The 16,108-nt window shown below is 42.3% G+C and overlaps 2 protein-coding genes across 2 annotated transcripts in view; both read left to right on the forward strand.

Moving 5' to 3' along the window:
• Positions 1–6,894, forward strand: part of MICAL2 (microtubule associated monooxygenase, calponin and LIM domain containing 2) — a 131,200-nt gene extending 124,306 nt beyond the window's left edge. Inside the window, exons 34-36 of the mRNA XM_065635408.1 lie at positions 4,301–4,400; positions 5,472–5,545; positions 6,479–6,894. Of these exons, the coding sequence (XP_065491480.1) occupies positions 4,301–4,400; positions 5,472–5,545; positions 6,479–6,663 (359 nt within the window). The 3' untranslated portion in view covers positions 6,664–6,894. The remainder of the gene's footprint in view (positions 1–4,300; positions 4,401–5,471; positions 5,546–6,478) is intronic.
• An 8,707-nt stretch (positions 6,895–15,601) lies between these two features.
• The window catches only part of PARVA (parvin alpha), a 68,835-nt gene continuing 68,328 nt past the window's right edge, over positions 15,602–16,108 (forward strand). Inside the window, exon 1 of the mRNA XM_065636542.1 lies at positions 15,602–15,851. Within this exon, the coding sequence (XP_065492614.1) occupies positions 15,716–15,851 (136 nt within the window). The 5' untranslated portion in view covers positions 15,602–15,715. The remainder of the gene's footprint in view (positions 15,852–16,108) is intronic.

Genomic DNA, 16,108 nt, shown 5'->3' on the forward strand with positions numbered 1-16,108 from the left:
TGTTATTTAAAAGGCTAGAATATTTTTTCTTAAATGAAAACATAACCTTTTATCAAATGGCCCCCATCCTACCACCTGTGAGAAAGTCTGTTAAAAAGACTTTGAGAATTTGGAGTGTTACCTTTTTTCTTTACTGCTGAGTTGTATAAGGGTGGTTGTTTTTTAGAAACATCAAAAATATAGGGGATAAGAGCTTCTAGCTCTTGGGATGGACACTGAATACCAGAATAAATGGCCTAGAGCCACTTCTTGTTTTTGCTGTTTTGACAATCACATTTCCTAAAGAAGGCTGTCTGCCAAGAGATTGATGCTTCTCATTCTCTTCCCATCCTTAGTAATTGGATTGCCCTCATTAAGGTGAAAGTACTATTTTTTTTATCCCTGTTGATTGTTTGTGTGTAGGTGGCCAGTTACAAATAGGGCAGATACTGAAATGTAGGATGTTACTGTGTCTCAATAATTCTTTTGGTGCAAAACCATGAAGCTGTAAGTTTCCCAAACAAAATGGGAGTGCTTTGTTGCTTGTAATAATGTATGTGTAATGATGCAGGAATCAGTGAGTTTAATATTCCGTTCAACCTTCTTAAAAATAATGAGCATTATTGTTTAATGAATGACCAGTGTTTATTAGGTTAAGTTGTATTTAAGCAGGTCTGCGCTTATGTAATTCAAGTGATTTAATAGGTATTATTAAGGTAATTAGAAAACGATCACAGTTCAGCAATAATATTGAGCAGCAAAGGTTGTGAATAACCAAATTTAGAGACAGGGCTGCAAACACTAGTCTTCAGTGACATTTACGCAACTCTCCTCTAATAATTCTGCAAGCCTGGGATGAATGGCCCCTTTGTTAGGGGGAGTTATTCATTAGCTCCTCAACTGAATTAGAAGAGAACATGTGTGGGTGTGAAATGACTGCCATAAAGACTGATGAGCAAAATGAGGCTTCGACGATCTTCTAATTGTAGTGACAACAATTCATGCATTTAAAAAAAGACATAATATCAGTCCTATGAATAATTTTTCATGCCCGTTATTCCCTTTATTCTGGTTCGAAATACCAAATAATAAATCAGTGATGTACCATCACTTTGTTTTCCACTGACATTTGTGGAGGCTTATTGAGATCTTCTGCCTACAAGAAAATACGGAAATAAAAATCTCAAAACATGTTTTCCCCTGAAATTAGCATAACTGATCAGCTGACTAAACAAATGATGAAGAATGATGATAAAGACGAAAATCTGTGTTGAGAGAACATTAACAAATCTCTTCATGTTTTGGAAGGTGAACAAATATCTGCACAAGTTGCAGCTAGTTTTTAATTTCGGAAGGAGTATATCCAAGGCTTCTCAGACCTTACAACAGAGTTAATAGAGATCCGTTGAAAAGCTGTGGGAATAAGGAATATGAGGTTTAGCTGTTCCTAAAAAGGAGCAAACTGGCCAAACCCCCTTTCTGTGTGACTGCTGTATGGAGGAACAGCGTTAGCATTACTCTGGAAAACAAAAGGTTGAAGTTTTGAGAACAGTGTTCAGTAAATGCTCCTCCGCAGTCTGTCATTCCCCCAAAAGTGAAGAATATAGAAACAGCCACAATGTACTTAGAAGAATATCTGACTTTCAGATGGGATCTAGGTTAAAGGAGACTTAGGTAAACCAGGAGGAAAGTTTTGCTTTAGCAATCCTGTAAGAAAAAAAAAAACAAACAGGCTCACAAAACAAACTCAAAAGCTGTTTTCCCTCTAACCTTTAAACAGATCTGTCGTGTTGCGTCATGCAAAATACTTCGTTGGCTTGTTCTGCCCTTGGAAGGCATAAAGCACTCCATCGGACTTAAATAACTATTAACATTATTATAATATTAGCAAACATTTGAAAAGCTCAGGGAAAAAATGGTCCCTGGGGACTCTTGGGGGGCATTCTGTGGGATGAAAAGGAGAAAAAACAAGGGCTATTTTAATTTCAGCTTGCACTGAGGTTTCTGCTAAAACGAGTTGCATTTTTACAAAGCGCGTTACTCTTTGCCTACCTCAATCAACCTAGGATACACAGTCTTCTGTTAGAGATATAGAGATTTTAGAGTGTAAAGAGGAAACATTAAAAAAAAAGAATATTTTTGCCTTATCAAGAAAATGGCAAACAAGACATAGTAACCCTCTGTGTGTGTTCAGGACATACGCATATCCGCAGTTGCAGTGTTTTGACTGACAGTAAGATAAATCAAATTTTGATGATAACTTCTGATGGTGGCATATGAAGACCTGAGGTTCTGCATACAAATGTGACATCCCTGCATTGAATCTGTGAGAAGTTACCATTGACATGTCCCAGTGAGAACTGCTCCGGCAGTCACTCTGAGAAGATGGGGGTTTTTTTTATCACTGCTTGCTGACCTCAGGATCCCACAGGAACGAATCCATTACTGCCAAGATTTAATGGAATCAGGCAGATTTCTTTGCCCTTTCCTGCTGTTTTATCTTCCTGTTTCATGGTAACCCTTGATTGGGGTCAAATCCTGATGAGAAAACACAGACATGCGCCCAAACCAGTGTGACTCCTGTCCCTGGCCTGGGGGCCCATGTAATTCCTCTGACGCTGGCAGGAGGTGACCCAGGCTCTCTGGGTGACAGTGCCTGATGAAGGCATGTAAATGGGCACCCATCTCAAACACAGCGATTTCCCTCCTGCTCAGGAAGGTTGCTAAAGGGCTGCATTGGGCGAGATCATTACTGCCCACAGGAGACGGTCTACAAACTGCTGTTCTTCGATCGAGTCACATCTACTTTGTCACTAAAATGAGGGACAACTGAAGCAACAGAGGCAAGATGGTAATTCCTGGGGCCGAGGACAAAGCGCGTTTCAAAATGACAACAGAAAAGCATCCAAAATGCTGCCGACCTGTGCAGGACTCCGGCTATTTCTCCACTCAGTAACCTAGTTTAATGATACTCTTGTGACTCTCATCTCTAGAGCTTGAACCTGAGACCTTTGGGCTTAAATTTCAGTGCTCTCAGTCATCTGAAGTAAAGGTGAAGTCCTCTTAAAACAGGAGCAATCGTGTAAGTCTCCATCCACAGAAAATAGCCAGGCTGGTTCATGGGGATTTGATGCCTGGTTGTCTAGCAGCGTGATGTAAGGACTGAGGAGAGGAGCACTGCGTTGCCCTACCTGCCAGCGGCACCTCCTTTTGCTTTGTCCCAGCTCTGCCTGTCCCATGGTGGGTGTGTAACCACCACGTGCTGAGGCAGGAGCATGGGCTGGCTGTTGGTTTTGTGCTTCTGAACGAGGTATCACCTGAACCGTTGCCTCAGCCTGGGGTAGTGTAAGATATTTGCCTCCTGCAAGTGGTCACTGTTACGCAGCGACGGAGGGTGGGTGGGCAGAGCGGATGTTGTGGGACACGTGTTGGCAGCGCTGCTGCTGCTGCGCTTCTGCTGAAGGGTAGTGGGCTGGTGTTGTTCTGTGAAGAAAATGAATGGAAAATGTGAAGTGATGAGTGTGTCGAAAGTGACAGCAAGGAAAATAAATATATATGTGCTCCGACTTGCCACTGAAAACACCCAGGGGTGGTTCTTTGCCAAGGATTTTTGGACAGACAGCATTTTAGGAGCAGCAAAGGCCCTCACCTGATGAAAGAGAAATCGATCCTCCTCTTCAGCAAGGCAGAGTCAAGCCGTGAGCATTCTGGGAGAGAGACCATCTCATGTTTCGTGTCTGCATAGTGCCTACCACCCAGTAATCATAGATTTGTCATGTCCCACAGCCTTTCCTGTCATTCAAAGCATATGTAGATTTAGAGGCCAGTTGGCAAATGAATGGAAATTTGTAGAGGATGTTATTGTGCATCTGATGCCCACTGCAAGCAGGGGCTAAGTTGATGCTTGCCAGCGTGTACATCCTAAAGTCTGATTGTGTTAATGGGCTTGCCAATTATGCATACAGTTCAGCTGCTGGAGTCCAGTATCAACAGAGAAACTTGTTATCAAAGGCAGAACTAAAAGAAAGAAAAAGTTCCCATTAAAAAAGTCTATATGATCATTTGAAAGAAAAAAAACTTCCAAAACAAAAATGGTTTTAAATCTAGCGCATCTTATCTGTAATGAACTACAATATTCAAACAAATGTAGACAAGAATGTCATATGCAGACATTACTGATGTAAGTTACATAAGCAAAAAACCCCACCTCCATTTGGACTCATCAAGGCTTAAAAATGAGGACTATTTAATATGAACTTCAGTTGTAAGAGCATTGGAAGGAAAGCCGATGCTGCATACTTAACTCTACTATTTTAAACAGATTCAAGCACAAAGGATGAAACTCAGATGCTACATGAATGGTTTGAGCTGGTCCTGGAGAAGAATAAATTAATGCGTTATGAGTCTCAGCTCCTCATTATGTAAGTAAGGACAAGCATTAGTACCAAAGATAGGGAGGGGAGAGGTGAAAATTGTACTCATGTTACACCTGAACACTTTGCTGCGTGCTGCAGTTTTAGATTGTCTTGGAATAAATGCACCCAGAATAGCTACAATCTGTTTTGAACACAGATTTTTCAGTTGAGCCCTCCTCATCCTTCCCTCTGAGTGTTTCAATTATTTAAATCCCGTACAGTACTCTAAACCAGTATAGCATATAGATGTTCTGCCTTTATATAATGTGCAGTTACTGAACACTGGGGCACTTTCTCCTGTGGAAGAAAAATAGTCTGACAAGTTTATCTCAGGTTTTATTGGACATAGGAGAAATGATCTAGGAATTCACTACAGTGATGAAACAAGCAGATACACCAAGCAAATAAAAACTGTCTCAGATGCCACTGTCTGTGGTTAATGGAAACAATATTGGCTGCAGCTCCCTCTCCTCACCTCCTTGGAAACACACTCAGCAGGCAGGCGGAGGTGACTCTCAGCTATTTTCTCCACTATTTCTGGGCAATATGGGAAGGTGATGAGAGCTGCAGCAGTCATTGCTTACCCCTGGATTTCACACCAGTGCAGGCTGCTCATTGCCATTTATCATTGCCGTATCGCTCAGTCAGCCCCTGCCCTGCGTGCCGACCTGCAGCCCAGCCGCCAGCTCTGCCTGCCTCCAATTTCTCCCCAGCTGTGCTGATGCTGTCAGGGGCCAAACCTCTTCTTTTCCCTTCAGATGTCCTTGGCCAGGGTCTTTGTGTGTGGGAGTGTTCAGTCCACCCATTGTGGGTGCCACCAACGAAGTACAGCTGGTTAAAGCCTTAAATGTTGTGATGTATGAGGGAGCTTAACCTGGTCCACAATGCAAAACGTGGTAGTGGTGCTTCTGGCATTGCTGTGGCAGCACAGGCACAGGCAAAGCTTTTAGCCTTGGCTGTCCGTGAGGAGAAAAGCCGGGATAAACAGAACACGGAATCTCTTGGTTGAAATAATATTAACATATCTGTCCTTATTAAAAAAAGCTTATTCTTTAATTTTTTTTTTATTGTGCTTAGAGCCCAAGAGCTAGAATTGGAGGACCACCAAAGCAGGTTGGAACAAAAGCTGAGGGAGAAAATGGCCATTGATGGTAAGTCAAAGGGGAGCGTATGCTGCAGCCCACAGTGATAGACCATGATCCTACGAGTCCCTGCTTGCTCCAAAAAGGACCAAAGTGGCTGAGGCTCTTCCTCCCATGCTCTTCTGCGAGTGCAGCTCGGCCAGCAAAATGCAACTTGTGAGATCTTCTCATTTGGCTTCTAGTGAAGACAGCTAAGCTGACCTGTCTAGTTTTACACGGAGCTGGGTCAGAAGCACTCGCGCATGTAATTCCACTAACCGCACTGTGCAGGCAGCAACATCCAGCTACCAGGAGATGATGGGCAGCAATGGAAAGTAATTTCTTCAACCACCTAAACACAGAGGAGGTTATCTGCTTTTATGTTAACTGTGGCAGCAGTGGCTACCGCAGTATTTTGGAACTGCTTTTAGGTACTTGGGATTACAACCTGGGCTTGTCCTTTCATTTGGTATTAGAAAAGAGAGCATGGGGAGGAGGAATGCAGGGAGAAGGGGGGCTTACATAGCAATGAATACTCAAAAATATCCTGTTGTGTTCTAAACACATGGATTTTAAGTGACAGCAGTTTTCATAACATTTTCTGGAAAATACTTTCCATTTTCCATTAGGTACTACATTTCCTGGTTGGCCTTTTTACCTTTTACAAACTAAATTTAAAACCCAGCTTAAATGTTTTTATAAACACATGGTGCTCTTCCTGTCCCTTCCAGTCCAAGTTCTGCTAAAAGATCTACTTAAGACATTAGGAAACTTAATGGTCAACCTTAGATGGCCCAAATGAAGGAGAAATTTTCCCTGAGCTGTAACATGAAAAATATTAACTGCTACTGACTTCATTTGTTATTGACTATAATATTAATTCAACCTTTACACCAACAGTTAAAATGCAAAGCATTTAACAGAGTAATCTGGATTTTAACCTCTTGTTCTGTGATCTTTTAGACAGCCTTAAAGATGAGATGGATCTGAATGAGGAGGATGAAATTTTTACTGAGGTGATGAAAGTGATTGAAGAAAGGGACAAACTCATGTCTACCTTAGAGGAGCAAAGAGTGAAAGAAAAAGAAGACGACGAGCACTTTGAAAGCATTATATTATCTAGAGGCTATCAGCTGAGCAGGATTTAAACAGCCACAGGCAAATAAACAGGATTTCAGTGATATTTATAGAGGTAGTCTTCTGAAAAATAAAGGAGTCCAAATTTAATCTCAGTTTATTTGGGAAACAAGTCATTTTGTTACCAAAAGCTCTTAAGCCATTCTTCTGCTCATACTGTAGTGAGACATTTCACTGTCAGCTAAAAGGATCACCGGAATATGGAATAGGACTGAATTTACATGTCTGATGGGCATCTGGGTCTGTGAAAAGGAAATCAGCTCTGTTGTTTTCCTGGAATTTTATTTTAATGCTGAGAACAGAGTTGTTGAGAAACATGATGACATGACTTAGTATTTTTGAGACAGCATTGCTTCCATCTTTTTGTCTGAATCTGTATGTGGTTTTGTTACTACTTGGGCACAGCCAACCCATGTTGAACTATTTAAAGGTCAGAAAGCAAGCATCTCATATAAAATAAGGTTAGCTTTTGTTTCTGGTGGAGGAAGGGTCGTTTGACTAGTAACTGCATAGAAGCACTCATTAAAAATACTGTAAATGCAATGTCAAATTAATTTTCCAGGTATTTGTAAGTTTTAGTGCACTGTGTATTTTTGAACAAGAAGTTAAAGCAATATTAAATCCCTACATTTTGTAAAATGGTAAGGGATTATCAAAGGGGTACCTACCCTTAAAACTGTGACATGCTCAAAAAAGCTTTTGTATGTCAGAGATTAAGGTCTTTTCTAAAATATGCTAAATGGTAGTTTAAAAATAGTAATCCAGACTAAGTGCTTTACAATTGCATGATAAAATACATCACAAATAGTATCACAGGATGTGATGAGTGGTACAGCAGTTAAAGATCTCCCTGAGAATAATTCCTCAGAAGGGTTGCAAAAAATGTTGAACTTGTTCGTGTCAACATTTGATAGAAAGTGTTACAGGTATATTTAAACTACATTAATCTTGCTGCTCAAGAATATATATGCATATTTTTTGCTTAAAGGAACCATCTCCTGTCTTTTTTGTACATACATCTGTAGATATTGGCAAAGCAGATGAGCAGAAATTCCCCTTAGTATTCCATGTAATTTAAATACTCTCTTAAATCTGAGATAATTCTGCAATTTAAGATTGGTAGTATTCCCAACTGTATGTATGATGCACTATATTTTCAAACTGAAAAAACATGGAGAAACTGAAAGACTGTTTCTTTTTGAAGCTCATTTTACTTCATGCTCTGAGAAAATTTGATGTTCTCGTTATTTTGTGAACGGTGCTAATTTGCAGCAGGTGCCTGTGGTACAGCCCAAGCCAGAAGCATTCATGTTACCAAAGATTTAAATTAAAAAAACCTTTTGGTAAGTACTTGTAGGGTAACAGACATGCTGGATCCTGTCACAGTAGTTTATGAATGACCTTCAGATTTTGCTGTATTGTAAGAAATTTAAAATACCCTTTCTAAAGATAAAAGCAAGATTTTACTATTGACAATAGATAAATAATACATCTCTATTGGTGCAAGGAACATACTATTGTTCTGCAATATTTATGTATTTATATTTATTTATTAGACTGTTTAAAGAGGATTAGTGTGTCTGGTCAGTTTGGATGTTGTCTCTGATTTTGATTGATAAATGTGTACTTCTAACAGCTACGTATAGGTAAATCTGTGCATAGTAAACAGTGTTCTTAGTTACCATCACGTGAAGGGATACCCTTAAAATATAGCATGTAGGGCTTCAACAATATAATTTATTTTTCATCTCAGTGGAAAGACATAGCAGAATCCCTGAATGTGTTCCAAAACTACTATTGGACTTTTTTTCCCTGTCATTTGTAGGCTAAGCACACCTGATCTTCAGTTACATTTTTATTAAGATGGATTGCAGTGACTGATTTTAAAACTAACTCTATTACTTAAGATTGACACAAAGTAGGAACAGGCAGGGCAGCAATAAATATTTCAGTTTTCTCTGTTGAGATCTCCTGGTATTTCCAGTTTTGTGGAGAAAATTTCTGGATTTCATCACTGTTCCCAGAAGCCTCATGTAATCCCATACAAGACTGTCTAGAACATCTATCCCAGTTTTCTGTAGAAAACAGAGTCATAATGCTTTCAAGGTATTTTTAAAAAGTTTTAAAGCAAACTTCATGGTGCATTGTACAAGACAGGAATTCAGCACAGAAACCTCCAGTCATACCATTCAAAGATTGTGGGGTTTTTTTTGAAACGCGATGCCTCTAGTCCTGAAGAGGAGACCAATGCGAGAGGGCACTCTCCTTTCAGCTCCCAAGATTTGAGTTATTGAGAGTACTAGAGTCAACAGAAGCTGAGGGCCATCAGCATTTTATGGATCTCAAAATTATTTGTTTTACGAAGATACCTTTCTGGGTGCCATGTGGTCATAACACATGCTCCACCCAAAACTGCAGGTGTCCTGTCCGTCCGCTCTTGGTCGGGAAAACCTGTCAGGCTGCTGCTGTCCTGCCTGATATTAAGTACTGCACAAGATTAGATCAAAAAATGAACTATGCAGGTGACTTAGAAAAATAAGACACTCCTAAGTCATCTAAACCAAGTCTTCATATATTGTGAGTGTAAAAAAGGAGCGAAAAAAAAGATAAGCTATGTGCACTGCTCACAGGTCAATTTAATATGGTTGGCTTGTATTAGAAATGTATTTAAACATTGGTTTGGTTATGAATTTTCTTGCTGCTCAATCTTTTCTGTAAATTAACTCACTAACTTATAATAGAGTTGTTCATTTTTAAGTCCTTGGCGCTGTCATTGTTGGGTATAATGTGATGTGCTGGAGTGTATTGACTATGTCTAAATGGACAAGATGTGAGCAATTTTCCATTCGAAGAAAAATAAAATTATATCTCAGTCTTGGAATTCCCTCAATCATTTCCATAGTAATTTCTCTCAACTGATATCTACAATGTAATAACGTGTGTCTAGGAAAGATCTATAGATAAGAAATTATATCAATTTCTTAATTCATACACTGGTAAGTAATTCACACCATCTTGCAGTTCACAGATTCATTTTTTATTTTAGGAATAATGACACCCTGAAGTTACAGGGCATGCAACTCTGACACATGGGGTTGCAAACTCCATGAAACCAACTACTTCCTCATATTTTTCCATAGGAATTCACTACCTCATTTCCTTAGGCATGGCATACAAATTATAACAGCTCCCTGAAGACTTGCAGGAAAAATGGCACCACATGGAACACTAAGAATTGGTGATCAAAACCTTAACTGCTAATTTTCAAATTCCACTAACCTCTACTAGGTCATCTCATTTTGTTGCATTCTACCAGTGGGAGAGACTTACAGAGCAAGACAACGTGCTACTCGAGATGAGAGAAGTGGATAAGCGAGATTTGGGCTTATGTTAGTGCCTGCACAGTTGTACCCTGCTCAGTGACTCCAACTGACTGATAGTTCTCTTCAGAGGACAGATGAACAGCTGCTTCTCTTCAGAGGTCAAGGTAATTTTTGACATATTTGAACTGAGCTTTTTATTCTACTGTCTTGTCCTTTCCCTTTCATCTTGTGTGTCTCAGAGGCAGATGGGCATGGTGGTGACTCCTCTGGTAATACCAGACATATGTTCTCAGGACTGCACAGTAATTACCTGCCTCCTGGGTTTATTGGAAGTAATACGACAGACTTTTATCCATGTTCAAAACCTTGCAGTTGACTTCAAACAATTATAGGTCTGAAGAGATTCAGTTGGACAAGAAGGTCAGGAAAAAGATTTTGTAAGCCATTATTTAACTCAAGATCAATCCATTTGCCTCCAAGGTAAAGGAATGCCTCACTGATTTTTTACAGTATTTGGCCAGGTTTCTCTGGGCAGAGGCAACAAAATTAGAAGTCTTGTGCCTTGAAACCTCTGCTTTTTAGTCTAATGTGTACGTGATTTCAACTAAGAATTTCACTTTACTTTAGCAGACTCTTTCCAGAATGATATAGTCTGTTTTCTTTCCTGCTTGAGCAAGTAACAGGATGTGGCTTAGCAGATTGGAGATTCTGTACATCTTTTAAGACTCTGCTACTGTTAAGATCTAAAGCTGTCCCTGCTTGGTTTTGCATGGACCATACAGTTTTGACATAGTTTACCGTGAAGGGTTTGCCGTATTAACATGTAAATACTGTCCCCGCAGTCTTCATGGCAGCCGCATCTCATGAATCTAGATCTTGACAAATACTTTGTGATGAGTAAGGTATTTTCTGGATTTCACCTAAAGCTTTGCCTAATGTTTATAAACAAATTGTGGTTTCTTCTGTTGGCTCTAATGAACTACAGAAAGAGATCCGACAGCCCTGTGTGCCAGCAATGTGCTTGCTGGGATATTCATGTAACACAGATGTACAAAATGACAGGTACAAGTGAAGGGCACAAATAAAGCTTATTAGGAATTTTTTTTTTTTTCCCTAGAACTATCTCAACAAGGCCAGATGCAAATGCAAGTAAACTTGGTCCAGTATTTATAAATAACTGATTGATGGAATGAAACATTACCAGAAGCATTAAAAGCTAGGATGATATCCTCAACTTACTGAAAAGCTTAAACCCCACTTTCCTTCCTTTGCAATTTTGCAAATAATCTCTGTGACTGTATACAATGTTACCTTTCATCTTTCATGTACATTTTTCCACATTGCATCTTAGTCTATCTTTTTTGCTCCTTGATGTACAACAAAAAATACATTGTACTTTTAAAGAATCTGGCTGGAAATACTCCAGTATCTTTATGAAACTACTATATTATTTGTTATTTATTTAAAGAGAGGATTCTTATCTCAAAGAAGTCGAAAGTTGAGTAGAAAGCATAGCTCTATTTTAAATTCAAGCATAAGCACATGCTCCATCTTAAAATCACCTGGTGAGCTAGAAACTAATTTATCCTCAAATGTGAGATTTAGATGATGGTGGCAATGAAAACTTGGAGCCCTTCTACCCCTGATACTGATGCTTTCCACTGTTATAATATAGCCATATTGGGATGATATGTTAACCCTGGGTCTGTCTTCTAGGGTCTGAAATCACATGCAGCAAAGTCCTTTGGGATGTATAATATAAACTTTCTTGTATGGGTATGGAGTGAGAGATGTGGATGTACAAATGCCTGCCAGGTATGGCTGTGCTTTGCTCTGCTCCGTCTCTCAGCAGCACGAGAGGCGGCCACTGCCCACGGCCACGTGAAGAGGAGTGGGGCTTCCTGAAAGAAATTAAAAACCACTTTCCCTGCAGGACAAGGCTGGAGGCAGCTCGTGCTTCCCAAGCTCTGGGGGTGCTGGCGTTAGCCATGACCTTACCTCACCCGAGGGAGCAGGCACCTGGCATGTCTTGCCATGGAGACGTGTGCAAGAGCACCAGGTCCTGCCCGAGCTGTTATCTCCAGGCGTTTCGGGGCACTCCCAGGAAAATCCCAATCAAGATATAGATGTTAAACATCTGCAAAGAAATCTGTATGGAAATGCCTTCTTTTCTAAGCAGGCTCTTTTAATGTGCTGTTAACTATTACTCAGGGCGGGTTGGGCATGTTCAGCAGTTAACCACACAGAACTGGCAGGTCAGCAGAAAGCTGACTGCAAGTACTTAGAAAAATAAAGAGGATAGACTTTGGTCTAGTTCTGTTCTTCCTGAAGTCAGTGAAGGTTGTTTCTGTAGGCAATCACAGCAATAGCAGAGGGTTGATGAAAGATTTTTGAAAATTCTACTTTCAGTCTTTAAGTGACCAAATGGTCAAAAGGCTAGAGCAGAAAAACATAAGGAGAAAACTCCAGGACAAATTAATACGTATTGCACGACCCTAACCAGCTTGGCTGCTGCAGTAAGTACTCTTTCTTACTAGCCTAGCCCATGGTCGGTATATTACATACCCTGCCTCTTCTGCCTCATTCAGGAAGAAAGATTGTTCATGATCATTCAGAGTCTCACAGTAAAAGAAATAAAAACCAGGTGTGCATGGACAGATATGCAGGTGGATAGGAATTATCTGAATATGTGAATTTAGCCCTCTTTTATTGCCTGGCAATAGTATATATGTGATCAGGATACAATTAATATGAGCTACTGGTTGGCTTATCTGTAAGAACAAGGCGCTGACAGGGAGCACGGTGAGAGCTCTCGTGGTCGGCTCCAGATTTCTGTTTCTATGCCAGATGCAGCGGGGCCAGCCTGAACGCAGCCTGTGTCCCATGCAGGGGATCACTGAGCATGATCATGAAAGTATTCAATTATCAAATATAAAGCAGAGCAAAAACCTGGCCAAACAAAAATCCCTGCTGAATTTATATGCATCTTTTATTTGTGGTTAAAATACTGTATAAATAAGAGCTAGTCATTTAAAATCAACATTCCTATATCTGCCATAAGTTAGACCTCGAGTGCATCTATAAGGCCTTTTGTGCTTAATGCAATATTAATTTAAGGTCATATGTCCATATATATTCCCAGATCAAAAGAAAAAAAAAAGTTGTATATGTAGTTCTAAATTTAAGATCCAGGGAAAAAAATGTTGTAACTATCCTCAAAGAGAAACATCTTAAGTGGAAAAACCCTGCAATAATGTTATACCCAATGAACTGCAAATAAATTTTGAAGGAAACCCACAAAAAATTCCAGTAAACTTAAGTCTCCCTGTTGCTTTAGCATGATTACTTAAAGCATACAATGTTTGTGTTTCCAGATCTGATAAAGTTGATTATAAACACATTAAGTTTACTTTTAAATTTATTTTCTCCTTGTGATGTAAAACACCTATAGCTCATGAGGCTATTAAATAAGTAATATTGCATTTGTCATTAATTTACTTATGCTGAGTGCAGTGAAATAGGAAAAAAAGATGCGGAGTCTTTTCAGCTATACTGTGTGAGACTTGGCAAATCCATGTTGTATTCTGACTTTCCCACACTGCACAATCCAGCACCCGTCACTGTTCGTGAGGTATCTCGCTTGTTCTTTCCGTCTTTAACACAAACATAGCGGTACAAATCGTGCTTGCCAAAATGCTGTCTCTTCTGCTGTGCCCACAAAATCCCATGTTGACATCTACGTATGGTCATTTGGGTTCAAATGGAGATTCACTTGGGTCATTGTTCTGTTTGTAAATGCCACATATTCACATGCATATAGAACAGGGTTTGACATGTTTATTTCTTCTTCTTTTGAAAAGTCTTTTGTTACATTCTTAAAAAATATTCAAAACTGTTCATCTCCTAATCCATACACTGTGTGAGCAGCACTTCTGTGAGAAGAGAATAATGTGCGAAATTGGGACTGTTCTGCGTACAGCCCCAAAACGCAATTGGTGCTACAAGCCAGAGAGCAAACACAAGGAAAGGAGAGATTGTGCTAACGGCTTGGGCTCATTCCTGCTTTTAACTGATGGCAGTATGGAGAAATAAAGTTTTTCTCCAGGGCATATACTAACTGCATGCAACAAATACGCATTGATGTCTAGCTCTCATCAGCTAACCAATGTTACCAGCTTGTAAAAACACAACAATTATTAGCTGATTTAGAAATATCCTCATGGTAATTTCATTTCACTTATTATGCCTAATGGATAGCTAGATATTTGCATGAAGTGTGTGTGGCTTTTTGCCTGAATTGTTAATCGAGTGATTAAGTGGTAAGTGAAAGCGGTGCATCCAGATGACATTATTGCTGTTCCAGTCCTGGGTGCCTCCTGAACCAGTCACGGCAAATTATCAGTTTTAAAGATACTTCTTTCTTCAGCTACTCATCTGCAAATCAAAGCAGGATTGGTATAGGCAATCTATCATGCTAAGCCACCTTTCTTTCCCACTGGCTTTTATAGTGGTCTGACTACAACTGTCTGTTTCTTCTGTAGAAGTGGATATGTGGATTCCCACCGCCTCTGACCACAGATGGAACTGAAACAGACAGGCAGGAGAGCTCCTTTGCAAAGTGTGCTCAAGACTGAAGTGTATGTAGTAAGCTTGATCTTTAACTTTGCACAAAACTTAATACTTCTTTAGTCCTTTTCTATTGGTGTTGACAGCAGGGTGCAGAAACATCTGCCTGCAGCTGTGACCCCCGCATTCTTCCAGAGCCTTCACTTACGAATCATTATGGATGAATTGAGCTGAGCCCTGGTCCCTGTGTTTCACTCTTGGCACCCGTGTTAAGCAGCGTGTGGTCACCCACATTGGTGCTTTTGACCAACCAGCCTCAGTTAGTGACCTGCTCCCCGGCAGGGCAGCACAGAGGTGGACAGACCACGGGTGAGGCACTGTCCTGTGCCTGTGCGTACAGCCGGCCACCCGAAATCCTGCGGGTCCCCCAGCCGGGAGGGGCGCGTGGCCTTCACGCCACCCTGGGGCTGCAGCCCTCCTCGAGGCCCAGCCTGGCTCCCGCTACCCGGCTTTCTCCTTCGCGGGGCTGTGTGAAACACCCTTTTCCTGAGCCGGAGGGACCAGCTGCTGTGGGGAGGTGAAACGAGCACCCTGAGAGGGTAGAGGCAGGCAGGGGCAGCGTTGGGCTGAGGAGGGGAAGCCATTGCGCTGATGAGGGGGCTGTTGGGCTGGGGGGTGGCTTTGGGCAGCCAGCGGGCTGAGGAAGGGCCGTTGGGCTGAGGAGGGGGCCGTTGGGCGGCCGTTGGGCTGAGGAGGGGGCCGTTGGGCGGCCGTTGGGCTGAGGAGGGGGCCGTTGGGCCGGGGGTGGCGTTGGGCGGCCGTTGGGCTGAGGAGAGGGCCGTTGGGCTGAGGAGGGGGCCGTTGGGCTGAGGAGGGGGCCGTTGGGCCGGGGGTGGCGTTGGGCGGCCGTGGCGCTGAGGGGAGTGTGTGTGGGGCGCTGGGCTGAGGAGGGGGCCGGCGGCGGCGGGAGCCGTGCGAGGGGAGCGGGCCGTGCCGGGCAGGAGGGCGGGCGGGAGGGAGGGAAGGAGCGGGAGAGCCGGGAGAGCGGAGCAGGAGCTGCCTCAAATGCTTGAAATAATTCCGCTTCCGTTCAGAGCCGGGAGCAGCCTCCCACGGCATCGAGGCCTCGGACCCGTCTCCTCCATCCCGGAGCGCCCGCGGCGGCTTGGCTATCATGGCAACCTCCCCCCAGAAGTCTCCTTCTTCCCCCAAGTCCCCCACCCCGAAATCTCCCCCGTCCAGAAAGAAAGATGACTCCTTCCTGGGCAAGCTCGGCGGCACGTTGGCGAGGAGGAAAAAAGCCAAAGAAGGTAAAAATTACAGGTTTGCACGTTTCCTGGGAGTTACCTTAAAATGGGGGGGGGGAAGAGGGGGAGGAGGAGGAGACAGGGGGAGAGGAAAAGGCTCTGGGGAGCGGGAGGAAGGGGCTGACGGGGGAAGGACGTGCGGGGTGGGCAGGCGAGCGGCGAGGGAGGAGCGCGCCGCCGTGTCCCCGCGGCTTCGCCGGGACCGGGCGGGGGCCGCGGCGCCTCTGCCCGGGGCCAGCGCGGCACGGCGGGGAGACGCG

The sequence above is a fragment of the Caloenas nicobarica genome, chromosome 5 (assembly GCF_036013445.1).
Source record: "Caloenas nicobarica isolate bCalNic1 chromosome 5, bCalNic1.hap1, whole genome shotgun sequence".
Taxonomy (NCBI): domain Eukaryota; kingdom Metazoa; phylum Chordata; class Aves; order Columbiformes; family Columbidae; genus Caloenas; species Caloenas nicobarica.